This window comes from Pelmatolapia mariae, linkage group LG17 (assembly GCF_036321145.2).
Source record: "Pelmatolapia mariae isolate MD_Pm_ZW linkage group LG17, Pm_UMD_F_2, whole genome shotgun sequence".
Taxonomy (NCBI): domain Eukaryota; kingdom Metazoa; phylum Chordata; class Actinopteri; order Cichliformes; family Cichlidae; genus Pelmatolapia; species Pelmatolapia mariae.
In genome coordinates this window covers 34,362,600-34,377,242 of record NC_086242.1, presented here as the reverse complement: position 1 = coordinate 34,377,242, position 14,643 = coordinate 34,362,600, and the positions used below count along the sequence as shown (strand labels likewise).

General features: G+C 37.8%; 2 protein-coding genes across 2 annotated transcripts; one reads left to right on the top strand and one right to left on the bottom strand.

Annotated features, from left to right (window-relative positions):
* Window positions 1–245: 245 nt before the first annotated feature.
* LOC134646709 (uncharacterized) lies at window positions 246–3,486 on the bottom strand. The gene is made up of 5 exons (XM_063500565.1): window positions 3,445–3,486; window positions 1,882–1,904; window positions 1,648–1,792; window positions 719–839; window positions 246–550 (listed from the first exon to the last, which is right to left on the bottom strand). Exons 1-5 carry the CDS (start codon window positions 3,484–3,486, stop codon window positions 246–248), a joined length of 636 nt encoding a protein of 211 aa, XP_063356635.1.
* An 8,120-nt stretch (window positions 3,487–11,606) lies between these two features.
* On the top strand, window positions 11,607–13,698 carry LOC134647140 (C-C motif chemokine 20-like). The gene is made up of 4 exons (XM_063501333.1): window positions 11,607–11,727; window positions 12,832–12,943; window positions 13,090–13,178; window positions 13,266–13,698. Exons 1-4 carry the CDS (start codon window positions 11,664–11,666, stop codon window positions 13,271–13,273), a joined length of 273 nt encoding a protein of 90 aa, XP_063357403.1. The 5' UTR covers window positions 11,607–11,663; the 3' UTR covers window positions 13,274–13,698.
* The last annotated feature ends 945 nt before the right edge of the window (window positions 13,699–14,643 follow it).

Below are 14,643 nucleotides of genomic sequence, written 5' to 3'. Positions count from 1 at the left end.
ATACATGTAAAATGAACCTGCCAGGAAATTTTTATGTGAACACTCAAACATCACATTACAAACTATTTTTTTTGTCTCTGGCACATTTTTCAACAGTAAACCTGTATGTTTTTGTGTGCTTCATGCCACTCATTAAAGAACTCTGGCTGTCAATCTCCAACTTTGAAATGTGCTTCCTGAACATTAAATGGAAGGAGCAGCATTTTGAGTTACACCTCAAAACCATTGATAGACAATGCTATGCTTTACACATTGTTAAATTCCTGGCCAAGATGAAAAGCCTCCAGCAGAACCATTCTGAATTGACTATAGGACTTCATATGTTTCACAGGCAGGACAATGGTCTTAGCACAGGATGACACAACAGGATAGCAGATGCTGTGATTTCCAAAGTCAGCTTCACAATTGTGATTAAATTTTACCACCACAGCAAAGTCCTTCTTTTCTGAGGGGAGGAGAGGAACATGGCCTTGACCGGTGATCCATTGCAGAAACCTGGCAGGTGTGATAGATCTTGGGCCATCTTCGTCAGCTACATGTTCTTGACCTTCTGTTAGGATAAGAGTGAATTTTAAGACGTTTTGAAGAACCCTGGCCTTTTGGACAAAAAAAATATCTAAATATTTGAATTCGATACAAGTGTAACTTTTGTCACAAAAACCTTAGAATATAATTTTGGAATGTGACAACTATAAACTAGACAAAAATAACCATTTACCTTCTGACTCATAAAGCAAGTCCTGAATGAAGTTAACCAGGTCCAGCTCAACCTGATGCTTGGAGGTTCCCTTCTCACTCAGCTGAGGGTGAATGGACGCCATGACAAACTCGGCATTAACCTATGATGATATTAGAAAGCAAAGCAACCCAACGGCTTGATTACTTCAGGGCTGCAGTATTCGGGCCCTAGAACTTTTCCACAGTTTGTCACATTATAGCCACAAACATGAATATATTTTATTGGAATTCAACATAAAAGATCAATAAAAAGTGGTAAACAATTGAGAATTGTAACAAAATTCATCCATGATTCCAAACATTTTTTTTACAAATAACTGAAAAGTGTGGTGTGTGTAATTATTCAGCCCCCTCAGTCAATACTTTTTAGAAACACCTTTTGCTGCAATTACAGCTGCCAGTCTTTTAGGGTATTTTTCTACCAGCTTTGCACATTTACAGACTGACATTCTTGCTCATTCTTCTTTGCCAAACTGCTCCAGCTCAGTCAGATTAGATAGACAGCATTTGTGAACAGCAGTTTTCAGATCTTGCCACAGATTCTGGATTGGATTTAGATCTGGACTTTGACTGGGCCATTCTAACACATGGAAATGTTTTGTTTTTCTATTGTTGCCCTGGCTTTACTGTATGTTTAGCAATCATCAGGAAATGTCTATGGGCAACTGACTACACTGAGACCAAAGGGGGCTGAATAATTACACACACCACACTTTTCAGTTATTTATTTGTAATAAATATTTGGCATCATGTATGATTTTTGTTCCACTTCTCTAATGTACACCACTTTGTGTAGGTGTTTCATTTAGAGTTCAAATAAAATAGATTCATATTTGTGTCTGTAATGTAACAAAATGTGTAAATGTATGTAATACATACATGTAAAACTGAAAATACGTTTGTACTCACTTTCACATCTCCCCCAAGGACGAAGAGAGGCTGGCAGATTTCTGGGTATTGCTTAATCAGCAGGTGGAGGCCATACAGCTGCAAACCCTCCTTGAGTTGTTCCAACATTGGCTGCAATCTAAGCACAGCATGGAGTGTAATGGCTCTGTGGGTACAAAAAAGAGATTAAACAACATCTTCAGATGCTATTTTTCTTACATTCATATAGAAAAACGAAAACATGTCACAGCATACCGGACAATCGGTTCCTTGTTTTTCTGTAAAATCATATGACTATGTGACTGTAACTTGTAAATTTAAATCATGTTTTTATTAAGTACTCGGTATCGGCATCAGCGTGTACTGAAATGCAAGTACTCATACCCGTACTCGTTTTCCAAAAAAGTGGTATCGGTGCATCCCTAGTTAAACATAAATAAGTATGCATCAGCATGATAGTGTATAATGCTAGCACAAACAAAAATCTGGGAGACACTCAAGAATGTTTGCTTCCACTTAATTAATTCTTGTTTTTAATGGCCTTTCATTTTCTATGTGATGACCAGTGAATCACCAGTGCTGTTTTCACATGCTCTAAAGTAATAATTGCAAATAACATGTTGACACATCATCAAAAAAATTAATTGTATTAACAATAAATGTAAGTATATAGGGCTTGGCATTACGCTTTGAATTCTGGTATGTGGGAGCCATGTTAATTGTGTAAGAAATGTAAATAAACCATAGAAACAAACAGTACATCAGAGAAACAGCCAATTTAGAAGAGGGAAGGTAAAAACAACATATTAAAATTCCCAAAAGTATGCTGCATATGAATACGTGAACGAGGGAAGCCTGGAATTTGTATGTGGACAAAAATCTGCATTATGTACAGGTTGGATCTATATGAAACAGCCAATAATGAGCACATAGACAGAAGAAAAACTTCTTGCCACCGCAGTTTGCTCTCTCTCTCTGTTACGTACTAAATTGTAAACTCCTTTAGTAGTGCCTTTATTACTTAATTATTTTTATTTTTATTATTATTATCATCATTTATTGTTATTTACTTAAACATGACACATAGTTTAGGGAAGATTTTGCAGTTGTGTCATTTCAACTGGAATCATTCAGCTGCACATTACTTGGGGGAAAAAAGGCCTTCTGAAAAAGATCTCTTACTTCTTGCTTTAGAACATGATACTATTATTGCTTTTTATCTATAACTCACGCATATGTATATTGTAGGAAAACCGTGAAAATTTGACACGTTTTTCCCTCGTGATAATTTGTAGCATCGCAAAGGCGTACATTATTGAGTAATAACAAATCAAATGATTGATTTGATTAGATTTAAGCATCAAGACCGAGAATGACCAGCACACTGTTTGAAGAAACAAGGATTCCTCCTGAGGAGCAGGCTAAAGTGGCTGGGGAGAGGGTAGTCTGGGTCTATTTACTGAAGCTGCTGGCCCTGCCAGCGGAGCCCGGAACCAGATAATGGATGGATGAGAGTCTTGCAACATTGCCGTAGCGCAGGTGATGAAGACTGCATCCCAAGCCCGATTAGTTATGGAGTCTTTTAAAATGTTTTCCATATTTTTGGGGAAGGATCAAATTGTTAATATTACTTTACCTTTCGAAGTAAGTTTCAGCCGAAAATGATAGCGAGGCGTTTCTGTTGAGCTAGCATTTCAGCAAAAAACGTTATAAAATAAAAAAATAGAATAGCCGAAAAATTAACCGTAACAATAGCCACTTCTTAAATTCGTAGTATTCACAGACTGCAGTGTAATTGTTCCAAACTTAAACACTCACCTGATTGTTCGCGCCAGCAGTGTTGTTGGAAGACGACGCCATCGTTCACTGAGGGACAAGTTAACAGCAGCCCCCACCCGATACAATGCGCGCTACTTTGAGAGCATGGGAAATGACCACTTCTCACGTAGTGGCTGGGAAAACGTCTCATAATTGATCAGTTACGGCGTAATTTGTACACATTACTGCTTGAAAGAGCTTTAGTAACTGAGTTTTAGCAGTTATGCATGACATGTTTTCTAAACATTATCAAATAATACAGTGCAGGAGGTGTTTGATAAATTATGTTCATTCCCAGGTTTCCTGAAGGCAACATGAAAAATGGACCATCTTGAACCTGCAGCGGTCTGCTGTCACTCATGATTCCCCGCCCCTCTCTGTGTAGCCACGCCCACCAGGTCAAAACAGGGCCAAAAGTCTGTAACTGAAAAATAGAGATCTGAAAGTGAAAAAAAAAAATTGAAGCTGAGAGAAAAATCCGAACCTGAAGAATTTTTTTTTGAAAGTGAAAAAAAAAATTGAAGCTGAGAGAAAAATCCGAACCTGAAGAATTTTTTTTTGAAAGTGAAAAAAAAAAATTGAAGCTGAGAGAAAAATCCGAACCTGAAGAATTTTTTTTTGAAAGTGAAAAAAAAAATTGAAGCTGAGAGAAAAATCCGAACCTGAAGAATTTTTTTTTGAAAGTGAAAAAAAAAATTGAAGCTGAGAGAAAAATCCGAACCTGAAGAATTTTTTTTTGTACATTAATTTAAAAGATCTGAATCTGAAAATTTTAAATCCAACTCTTTCTTTTTCAAAGTTCACTCTAAAAATGTGACTTTTGCTTTCAGTTTACATATTTTCGATTTCAAATTTTTCTTTTAACTAACAAACATTTTGGCCCTGATTTAACTCCATACAAAACGTGATTTTACTTCAGCAGCACAGAAAGCGTCTGAAGGTGAGCTTAAAAAATGACTGCAGGCTACATCGCTGGACTGGCCATCGGGCATACCGGGCATTTGCCCGGTGGGCCGATGGTGATTTTTCGTTTTTATGGGCCAATGGGGGTTTTTTTCTTCGTTTTTTTCCGTAGCGGTATAAACACTGAAAGGTGGTGGATTGGCCAGATGAAGGGAGATGTGTAAAAATAACTCAGTTGTTTGGTGGTGGCTATTGCGGAGCTTCTACAGATTCAGTAACATTAGCAAGTGGTGGAGGCCAGCAGATGCAAGACGCTGGCAGGTGGATGACGGAAAGGCAGGAGGAGCAGAGACCCGAGGCGGTGAACTGAACTTCAGGTAAGAAGTTATGACCTGCAGTCAGGGCTGGACTGGGACAAAGAATCAGCCCGGGCATTTTGACTAGTGACCGGCCCACCATTGTATTATAGGAAAAGCCATAAAGCCTTTATAATAAACTTAAACCTACACCATCCTCCCTATTCTGGTATTCTAAACAGTACTTAGCAAAAATATGAAAACAACCTAATTTATAATTACATATACCTAACTAATAGGGTTGCCAACTCCCAGCAAAAAAAGAAAAGAAAAAAAATAGGGAACCACTCCCCCACCCTCTGCCTCAAGATGCTTAACTGACAAAACCGATTTTAATTTAATGCATGTATAAAACAAATGCACAGAAATCTATTATTTTTCTCCAGTAATTAAATAGATTCAACATCTTTCTTCAACAGAATTGCAGACTGCACAGATGGTACCTTAACAAAGGAAAGAATACTATAACTTACTTGGGTATATACTAGACTTAATATTTACTGAATACAATAATGGATTTCTATACATTATACATCAGATGGAAACTTTGGTTGTAAGATTCAGATAATTGTTTATTAAAAGCTAGACATTTTAAATAAGAATAAGAAAGAAAAGTATTTCTTTGTGCCCCCCCTTTCCCTGTTAATGCCCCCCTGGCAAAACTTTGCTAGACCCGCCCCTGCACAGTTACCAGCTGTCAGCTACGTAAAAAAAGGATCCTGGTGTTATTTGTCTCTCAGAAACAGTTTATAACTTCCCTTCAACTCATTCATGTCACCTAAAAGGTAAACCTGTTTCTCCATCACCTGTTCAGCGCTGATGATTCAGTAAGGACATCTCCTGGTTTCATCTTCATGTTTCCCTCTCACCACATATACAAACGGTTATCATGACCAGCAGCTTTACAGCTGTGGCTCCAGCAAACATCAGCTGATACTAGAAAGTAATATTAAATAAATTCTAACAACAGCTGATCAAGCTTAAACGTGCTGCTGTTTAGCGCGACCTCCGCTGGTTTCCTCTTTCTGGCGCAAAGTGGGCGATAAACAAACAAGAGAGAAAAGCCGATCAGCTGATCATTGATCAGTTTCATGATTGAATTAGCAACTTTCTAGCTGAAGTAGTACGGGACAAATCGCGTTCCTTTTCAACTCAACTTTAAAGTTCGACCTCCTCGGCTGTAATTGGTCCAGCCCAGAGTCGATCATGACCAACTGGCCAATCCACCACCATTCATTTATACCGTTAAAAAAAAGAAGAGAAATAAAACCCCATCGGCCCATAAAAACGAAAAATCACGAGCGGCCCACCGGGCAAATGCCCGGTATGCCCGATGGCCAGTCCAGCCCTGCCTGCAGTCTATCTGGGTCAGATATAAACCAAGTTTAGGTGGAGTTCATTTTCGTTATGCTGACTTTTTACAGTCAGTTACAATAACTCGTTTCTATACTGCTGGGCGGGTCCTATGATATTGATGTTGAACTTGTTTTATCTTATTTATAAGCTTAGTTATTAGAGTTTCCAACGGTCCCGTAAAAAACGGAATCCTCTCGTATGCAGAGAAAATATTGCGCGTTTCGTATTGAGGTGAAAAGGAACACAGTTTGTCCCGTATTTCAGCTACAATGAAAAAGACATAAAGCTGGAGTTATTCTGTGTCTTTGCTGCACAGCTGCCTCTTCTCCTCTCATTCTCTCCCCCTCCCTCTCCTGTTTCTACTTCAATCATGAAACTGATCAGTGATCAGCTGATCGGCTTTTCTCTCTTGTTTGTTTATCGCTCTGAATCTTACAACAAACGTTTTCATCTGATGTAAAATGTATAGAAATCCATTATTGTACATAGTATTTTTTTAGGGTCCCATCATAATTTCTTCAGAAGTAGCTAAGTACTGTATATGATGCCAGCATTTTCCCACATTTTCTAGATACTGTACCAGTACTGTATGTAAAATGCCATCAAAAAGTCAATTAAGTTTTTCTTTCTCATCTGTCTCTCTGTCTCCTTTCACTTTTTAAAGGTTGCCATGTTAGAAAAAATATTTTGCCCTGCCATGCTGTTTATTGATGTGGTAAATGAATGGTTTATGAAAATATATCTAAATCTGTCATCAGTAATCAGTAATGATCATGTCTCACCTCTAGTCTTCTCTGTCTTAATTTCAGGTTTTCACCATGTGTTGTAGATAGTTCAGGAGGTTAACTCGACCAAGCAGTCTACTTTCGGGTACTGTTTAGAATACCAGAATAGGGAGGATGGTGAAGGTTTAAGTTTATTAGACTGATACATATATACCAACAAGACAGTGTACATCACTGTGACAACAGTGTTTGTTTTCATTCAAAGGCTTTATGGTTTTTCCTATAATACCTGGTGGGCCGGTCTCTAGTCAAAATGCCCGGGCCGATTTTTTTGTCCCAGTCCAGCCCTGCCAGGCTACATTGTGGAACAGATGCTACCGCTGCGTACTGTAGAGTGTCCGTCTTTAAAAAAGTGTATTTATTATTTAAAGAGTTTAATTTCTATTGTTTGTCCACTCAAGGTTTATATGGATTTTAAGAAGTATTTAGTTAAATACTTATGTAGTACTTAAGTTACTTTTCTGACACAGTAATTAGATAAGTATTTTAAATACAATATTGAAGTAATTAGTAATAGTAATTAATTACTTTTTTAAAGTAACTTACCCAACACTGGATATCGGTATCGGTATTGGACATAAAAAGGTGGTATCGTGCCATCTCTAATTATTATCACTGATTATCAGGGTTTCCACATGGATCATTCTGTGCTCTCATCCTGCAAACCTGCTAAAACTGGGCACACTTGTGTCTCGCCATGAACTTTGTGTGACAGAGAAAGAAATGCAGACCGGTTACCTCCACTCTTGCATTGGCAACGGACACAACAAGAAAAGCGATCCTGTACCTGTGTATCTGTCTCCTTAATGCTCTGTGTGTTAGTGTAACAAGAGCTGAAAAAAATCCCTTCAATGACATTTTCGATCCTCCACTGTGACTGACCTGGGCTGGGGAGTCACGAGTAGGATTTAGGTGAGTACTCAGGCTTCTCTGAGGCTCCTGTTTGTCTTTCCCTAATGAATTTAGTTATAAGAAAGCTTCAGATGAGGCCCATTTTTTCCACATGGCGACAATATCATATACTGGTGCACAAGCTGTTTTTTCTTGATGCAAAAGCTTTATTTTTTTAGTTATGTAACTAAAATATCTCTTTTTGACTTGACATATGAATTGATGAAGCATTCGTCATTTTACTTTGAGAAAAAAAAGTGCTCATTAAAAATGCTGTTGGATGGCTGCGTGAGGTGTCCTGTATTATAGCACCTTGCTGCTTCACTGTCCTCTCTGCTAGGAAAGGCAGATATTGCACAGTCCAGACAAATTACAATAAACAGAGGTGGAGTCATTCATTTTGTTTTAAAGATCATTCTTTGCATTGCAATGCCGAGAATGCATCTTGAAAGAAAAAACTAAAGTTGTTGGGGATTTAATGATCAGGAGGTATTTGCAGTAGAGTTTATGTAGTTCCATGTCATACCAGAAGGTGACACCAGAGCCAAAGACATGATGTAGAGGTAGAAAAAAGAAGAAAAAAAGTGCAACACTTAGGAGAGCTAGAATAGCTGTGTCCGGTGCATTTTGCTGCTGAATCCTTTTCAGAATTTCTGAATATAAAACTTTTTACTGCCTTTGATAGTGTTTCACTTGCAGGCCCTGAGTACTTTCTCTCAAACTGAAAACTCTTGAATGATAAAATTATTTTAACATTACTTAATAAGACTGATTCAGGAAAGATAATTAGTAATTTTAAACATTTGTAGCAGTCCTTCACGAAGGAGGAACAGTCTGTCTACTCTCTGCAACTCTCAGCTGGTGCTGGTTCTTCCTCACACACTGCTGAGTTTGTCCTGGTGGATCATCGGGGTGCAAAGCCTCACAGATGATGTGCAGCAGTGGGTTCCTCAGTCTGTCCTCACTCTGGACACTTGCAGTTGTCACACATGGAAATCAAATGTGTGATAAGCTGCAGGATTCAAACACAAGTGTAACTTATAAATACATGTTCATACTTTTATTAAACAATCAGAGAGAAAGAAAAAGAGAAAGAGAGTGCAGGACAGACAGACAGGTGACAGGCTCGGGCTCAGCTCGTTAAAACAATGGTTAAAGTCTGTTTGGCTCGACGCCACCGAACAGATGCAGCAAAATAACAGTGGAGTGAATCCGTTTTGTGGCGTGATATTCGGGACTGAAAACCAGGCAGCCTTTACAGACTTTCAGCTTGTTCTATTAGTGGATGGTAAATGGTAAATGGACTGATTCTTATGTAGCGCTTTTCTACTCTCACGGAGTACTCAAAGCGCTCTATACAACAATATATATGGATATATTACTAACTTTAATTATCCATAAAATTGCCACATTCTCTTCAATATTAAGGTCAACTATTGAACGGTGTATATTTTAAAGTTCTCCCAATGGCGTTCTCTGTTGGCCATCGGGGGCGGGGGGCCGGTAGCTGGAGTTGGCCGTCTGGTCGGGGTCTGAGATGCTGGGCCTCCCTGCTGCTGCAGGGCCAGGGGCAGTCTGCTTGTTTCCACTCCAGTGCAATGGGCAACATCTTCTGGTATCTGGACCTGGGGGTATGAAGTATGTTTGGGGAGTGTGAGTGTGTGTACAGTGTTCATTTCTGTTTGTCTCCATGTTGGGTGAGTGCTGAGTATTTGTATGTGTGCATGAGGGTGGAATGCATGTTTGTGTCTGTGTGTGCCTGTTTGTCTATGTCTCTGTGTCAGGTCTCAGACTCCACCTCTCTGGGAACGTCTCAAAAGTAAAAAGTAAAATGTTCTGTTTCTGATCCTGTTTAACAGTGGTTCCCTGTTTTCTATCAATGTGTTAAATTTGCATAGATGGGCTTCTTTTAGGTGAAAAAGTAAGCAGACTGATTATGAAATTAGGATTCAAAATATTAAAATCTTAAACTATTTACATTTTCAAACAGAAAGGGATATCTGATGCCAGTTAAGGAAAACCGGACTTGAGAACACACTAGATCTGAATCTAATTCAGATCTACTTGTACTCTCTTGTACTCTAATTCTTCTTCTTCTATCAGTAAGAAACTTGTACAGATGATCAAGATCATTTTCCGCAAGAAGTAATTCACACCAACACTAGATGGCGCACTTGAGCCGTTCGAGATTCAAGATTCTTTATTTGTCACACGCAACACGCAGTGAAATGTATCCTGACACGCTCCTCGACTGTGCAAAAGGGGAGAGAAGAACATTATATACATTAAATGAATATATACAAGGGGGACATTATGTGCAGCAAGTAGGTGAATTATGTACATTAAATTAATTAAATAAATGAATTAAATAAAATCCACTGAATGCATCATGTTGCCATGTGTCTTTTACGTATAAAATCAGTAATTACGATCATTATAGCTGTGAACATATGTTGGACAATTTTTAAGGAATAAAATAATATATAAATAAATAATTATATCATTTACAAACATTTGCATTCATAGACCAGCGTAAAACCTTTATTATATCACTGTTCACTGTGTGAGCTGTTGAGTAAGTAAACCATTAATAGGAGAGCAGACGAGGCTTAAATCCTCCAAGTATTAAAAACTTTCATACTTGGATGGAAACATAATATTTAAAATGATGTTTATCCAGTTACCTTTGAGTTCCATGCTGAAGAGTCGAAAGGGAAAAGAGAGAAGTCTGACAACAATGCCACATATATTGACAAGTACGTATGTGTGGCTGGAAAGCTCTAATGAGTGGCTGGATGTCGGTTGTTCTAATGAACATTCATTGTTTAGCGTTTGGTTTTGGAGAAATCCATAACTGCCATCAGACCCAGACTACAGGTACTGCCAGACAAGTTCTTTAATGTGTGAACTGGATTTTCTCTCTGCTGAAACCCTTTTTGATCACTATGACTTAAAAATTAATTTTATTGAATAATTATTTAAATAAGGATTTAAATGGAAACAGTTTGTACATACAAATAAGATAAAAAGGTGAAAAGATTTAGATGGAGCTCAGAATGTAACTTTCTCAGTTTATGTGGGACAAGCCACAGATTTCCACAGCCACAGTTACTGTATGTTCTGTCTTTTTATGTAGTATAATCTGTGACTCTAAATGTTTGTCTAAGTATTAAAGTTAATAGTGTTAACGGTTGTTCTAGTGCTACTGGCTCTTCTCCGAATCCCCAAAGATTGCAGCTCAAAGGCTTCCCCAATATTTTACACTGATGTCTTTTGATTAATGGCTGGATCTCATGTTGGCTTCCTCTCACACTCCAAATGCATGTTAGGTTAACTGGCAGCCGTGTAAATGTGAACAAGAATGTTTGTGTCTCTCTATGTTAGCCCCGACCTTTCCAGGGTCTACCTAAGCTTCGGTCCCTCTGCGTGCCTGAAATAGATACACTATTACAAAAATGGATGGAAAAATAAATAAATAAGATACAATATTTTACATTGAAAAAATGTCCCTCAATTTAATTCATCATCCTCGCACGACTCCAGTATCATGTTTATGACCTTTGATGATGACCTTTGGTCATATTTCCTCTTTTAAAACAATTGAGCTAGCCTTTCACATGAAAGCTAGATTATCCTCAGTTTTTAAAGGGGACACTTGCTGATATAAATATTTTTTATAAATTTTTTTTAGCTAATAACTCTTTCTTTATGTATGTCAAACTGTGTTATCTTTGGGATTTTTTTGTGTTGATTCAGCTAAAGAAACAAAAAGTAATCCCTCCCTCTGTGCTCTTTCATAATAGCACTGAGGGAGGGATTTGAGGAAAAAAAACTATATATTTGCCCAACATTTTCAAGACAGTGGGGGTGATAGATTCTGCCTCTGACGTTCTGTGCAGTGAGCAACACAAGAACAGCAGCAGCAACCATGAAGTTTCATGCTTTTGTTTTCATGCTGCTCTTCCTCTGCACGTACCTGAGTCTGGCACAAGGTAAGTGAAACAGAATTGTCTGGTTTCAAATCACTACTTTAACATTTCCACTTAAAAATGTATTTTTAAGAGAATTCACAGAAGTTTAACCATGCAGCTCTTCGTGGTATCTCAAAAGCATTTTTCTGGACAAAGCAAATTACTGAAAATATTCACCTGAGTTCTTCTTTTTATGCCCTGTCTTCGTTTAACCACAGCTCCTGAAGCCACATCTCTTTGAAACTGTGAGGACAATTTTTCAGTGAATGAGATTCTGTTCAAAGCCGTTTATCACAACTCTTTAAATGCACATGTATTCAGTCATCTTGCTTTTATAGATCACTTAAATGTGGCAATCTGCAGAATTTTAAAAAGGACATAAGGACAGCTGTCACGTGTACATAGGCCTTAAATAATAAATGAAATTCTAAAAACGTTCCTTAAACAATTAAATTAATAAGTTAGACTAAAACAAAATTATTTCATTAAGTACTGTATGTTTATGTCTAAAATGATTGTTTCTTTGATGCAGCTGCAACGTTCAAGGGACACAGACATTAATCATGAACCAGTAATGTGGGTATGATTTTGAAATGAGTACTGCTTATCTGACTAAATACTATTGATACCTTTATACTGTAGTATTGCTACTTTGATTAAAGTAAAGATTCCTAAAGGATCCAAATACTTTTCATGTAAAACCAGCCCTTTCATGTTCAAGTGCTTTCACTTTTTTCTGTGCATGCTGTGAAATTATTTGCAGCTGCTGCCAAGTGCAACAGGTCTACACACATCATATTATCTCAGTATTTGTGTAAGCTGGCTTTGTTCAGAGGAATTCTCAATCAGCAGCATCAGTTCAGGCAGAGATGGTGAGGTTAAGGTGAAGTCAGCTAAAAACAACAATAAAACCAAGGAGAGGGGTGAGCGGTGGAGCGGTGGAGCGAGAGAAATTTGCTGAAATAGATCCTGAAATAGATGCCCTAGTAAGGGGATGTGGGAATCTTCCTGGACTGCTCTGGCAGGCGTTCAAATTTATTCAAATCGTCAAAATGGTCAAATTCCAGTGAGATTCTGAAGTGGGCTGGTTTATTTGATCATAATTCTCTTCAACTTTCTCTCCAGGCTCGTATGCCAACTGCTGCCTCGGCTACGTTAATGAGATAAAAAAGAAGAGATACCTTGTCAGTTACACTATGCAGGAAACAGATGGGGACTGCAACATCAGAGCAGTTTTGTGAGTATCAACTGTGAAGTCCTTTGCTTTTGGCACATTTTGTTTCCCACACTGTCAAATTCCATCATAATGACTTGGCACAGACCGAGGAAGTGACTGATCCCCATTTATCCACAGATTTTTAATAACGATACTCATATGTGTAGGTTTAAGTTGAAGAAGAGGGAACAACCTGTGTGTGCCAATCCAAATGATCACTGGGTCCAGAGGGAGATGAGGAGGCTGGATTTATTAAGTAAGAAGTTACACAACATGCTCTTAAAATTGCATACACTTTCACAGGTTATGTACATGAATCATCATAACTCCTGCCTCTTTACAGACCGCTAAGCGAGAAAAGGAAGATCAGAGAGGACAGCGGACGCTTCAACGAACTGTCAGACATCGTATATCATCCTTTAGTCATGTGCACAGTTTACCAATACAGAAAAATACTGTATCCTAATCCTTTTAAAGGCTGAACCATAAATAACTGTCAGAAAATTCTAATTATTTTTTGACACCCACGTATATATCAGATAAGTTACTTTTTCATTAAGACGTTAATGTTGGAACCGTTGTGGGAAAAATGAATGTATATAAAACATATATGATATTGTACTATTCAGCTTTGAATCATGAGGGAGTACAAAGTGCATCTCTGAGAGAAACATACACTTTGTGTTTTTTTTCATTATATACAACAGGTTTGGTAATTTTTGTATCAGCACTATAATTGTACTTTGTGTTTTTCTATTGCCAATAAAAAGCAAATCCATACAAAACCTCTGTTGTCCTATAAAAGTTTGTTATTAATCAGAAAAGCCTGGATCTGTTTTAAATATCTAATCCCTGTTCTGGTGTTTTCTAGAAGGCCCAGATGAAGTAAAGCAACCAGCCTTTGATTCAGTAATCTCTGACATATTCTTTTGGCAGAGATTTGAGCTGTTAATTGTCTATGTGCTACAACTGTAAAATACATTAAACAAGGTATTTGTTCTACTGTACACTTAATCCAACATTCAGAGTTGAGTTAAAAGTGAATGTGTTGCCTTAACTAATCAATCCAGTTGGGATTAAAGGACAGATTCAACATATTTCACATCTGTCTTAAAGCAACAGTCACATGCACACATTAAAACTGGTTCTGTTAGCTGCCAGTGCTCCATTATAAATGTGTTTCCAACATTAGTCATGTGTCCACATTACTCACAGTACTCCTACGAAAATGTATTTATTACATTTTATATTACATTCCTACATACTTGGTACATTTTCCACATAATGTATATCAGAAACTTTTCCAAAAGTTTCTTTTGGAGATTTACTTTCCTGGATGATTGAGAATGCATCAAGACATCAGAAACTTTTGACCTGCTGGGATTTTCCACACGGCCATACAGAGAGTGAAAAACAGAAAATATCAGCAGTTCTTTGTGTGACTTTGTTGATGTCAGAAGTCAGAGGAGAATGGCCAGACTTCTCTAAGCTCATATGAAAGCAACAGTAACTCATATAAACACTCACTACAACCAACTTATGCAGAAGAGTCTTTCTAAATGCACCAAATATGGAACTTTAAAGCAGATGAGCAACAGCAGCAGAAGACCACACTGTGTGCAGCTGGGTGTTCTGTCAGCTAAGAACAGGAAACTGAGGCTACAGTTCACACAGTCTCACCAAAATTGGACATTAGTAGAGTGGGTAAACATTGTCTGGTC

Coding starts and splice junctions, on each gene's coding strand:
- LOC134647140 (XM_063501333.1), top strand. CDS start 11,664: ATGAAGTTTCATGCTTTTGTTTTCATGCTGCTCTTCCTCTGCACGTAC. Junction 11,728..12,831: donor GTACCTGAGTCTGGCACAAG/GTAAGTGAAACA, acceptor CTTTCTCTCCAG/GCTCGTATGCCAACTGCTGC. Junction 12,944..13,089: donor TGCAACATCAGAGCAGTTTT/GTGAGTATCAAC, acceptor TCATATGTGTAG/GTTTAAGTTGAAGAAGAGGG.
- LOC134646709 (XM_063500565.1), bottom strand. CDS start 3,486: ATGGCGTCGTCTTCCAACAACACTGCTGGCGCGAACAATCAG. Junction 1,793..1,881: donor AACAAGGAACCGATTGTCCG/GTATGCTGTGAC, acceptor TTGTACCCACAG/AGCCATTACACTCCATGCTG. Junction 551..718: donor CTTGCTTTATGAGTCAGAAG/GTAAATGGTTAT, acceptor TTATCCTAACAG/AAGGTCAAGAACATGTAGCT.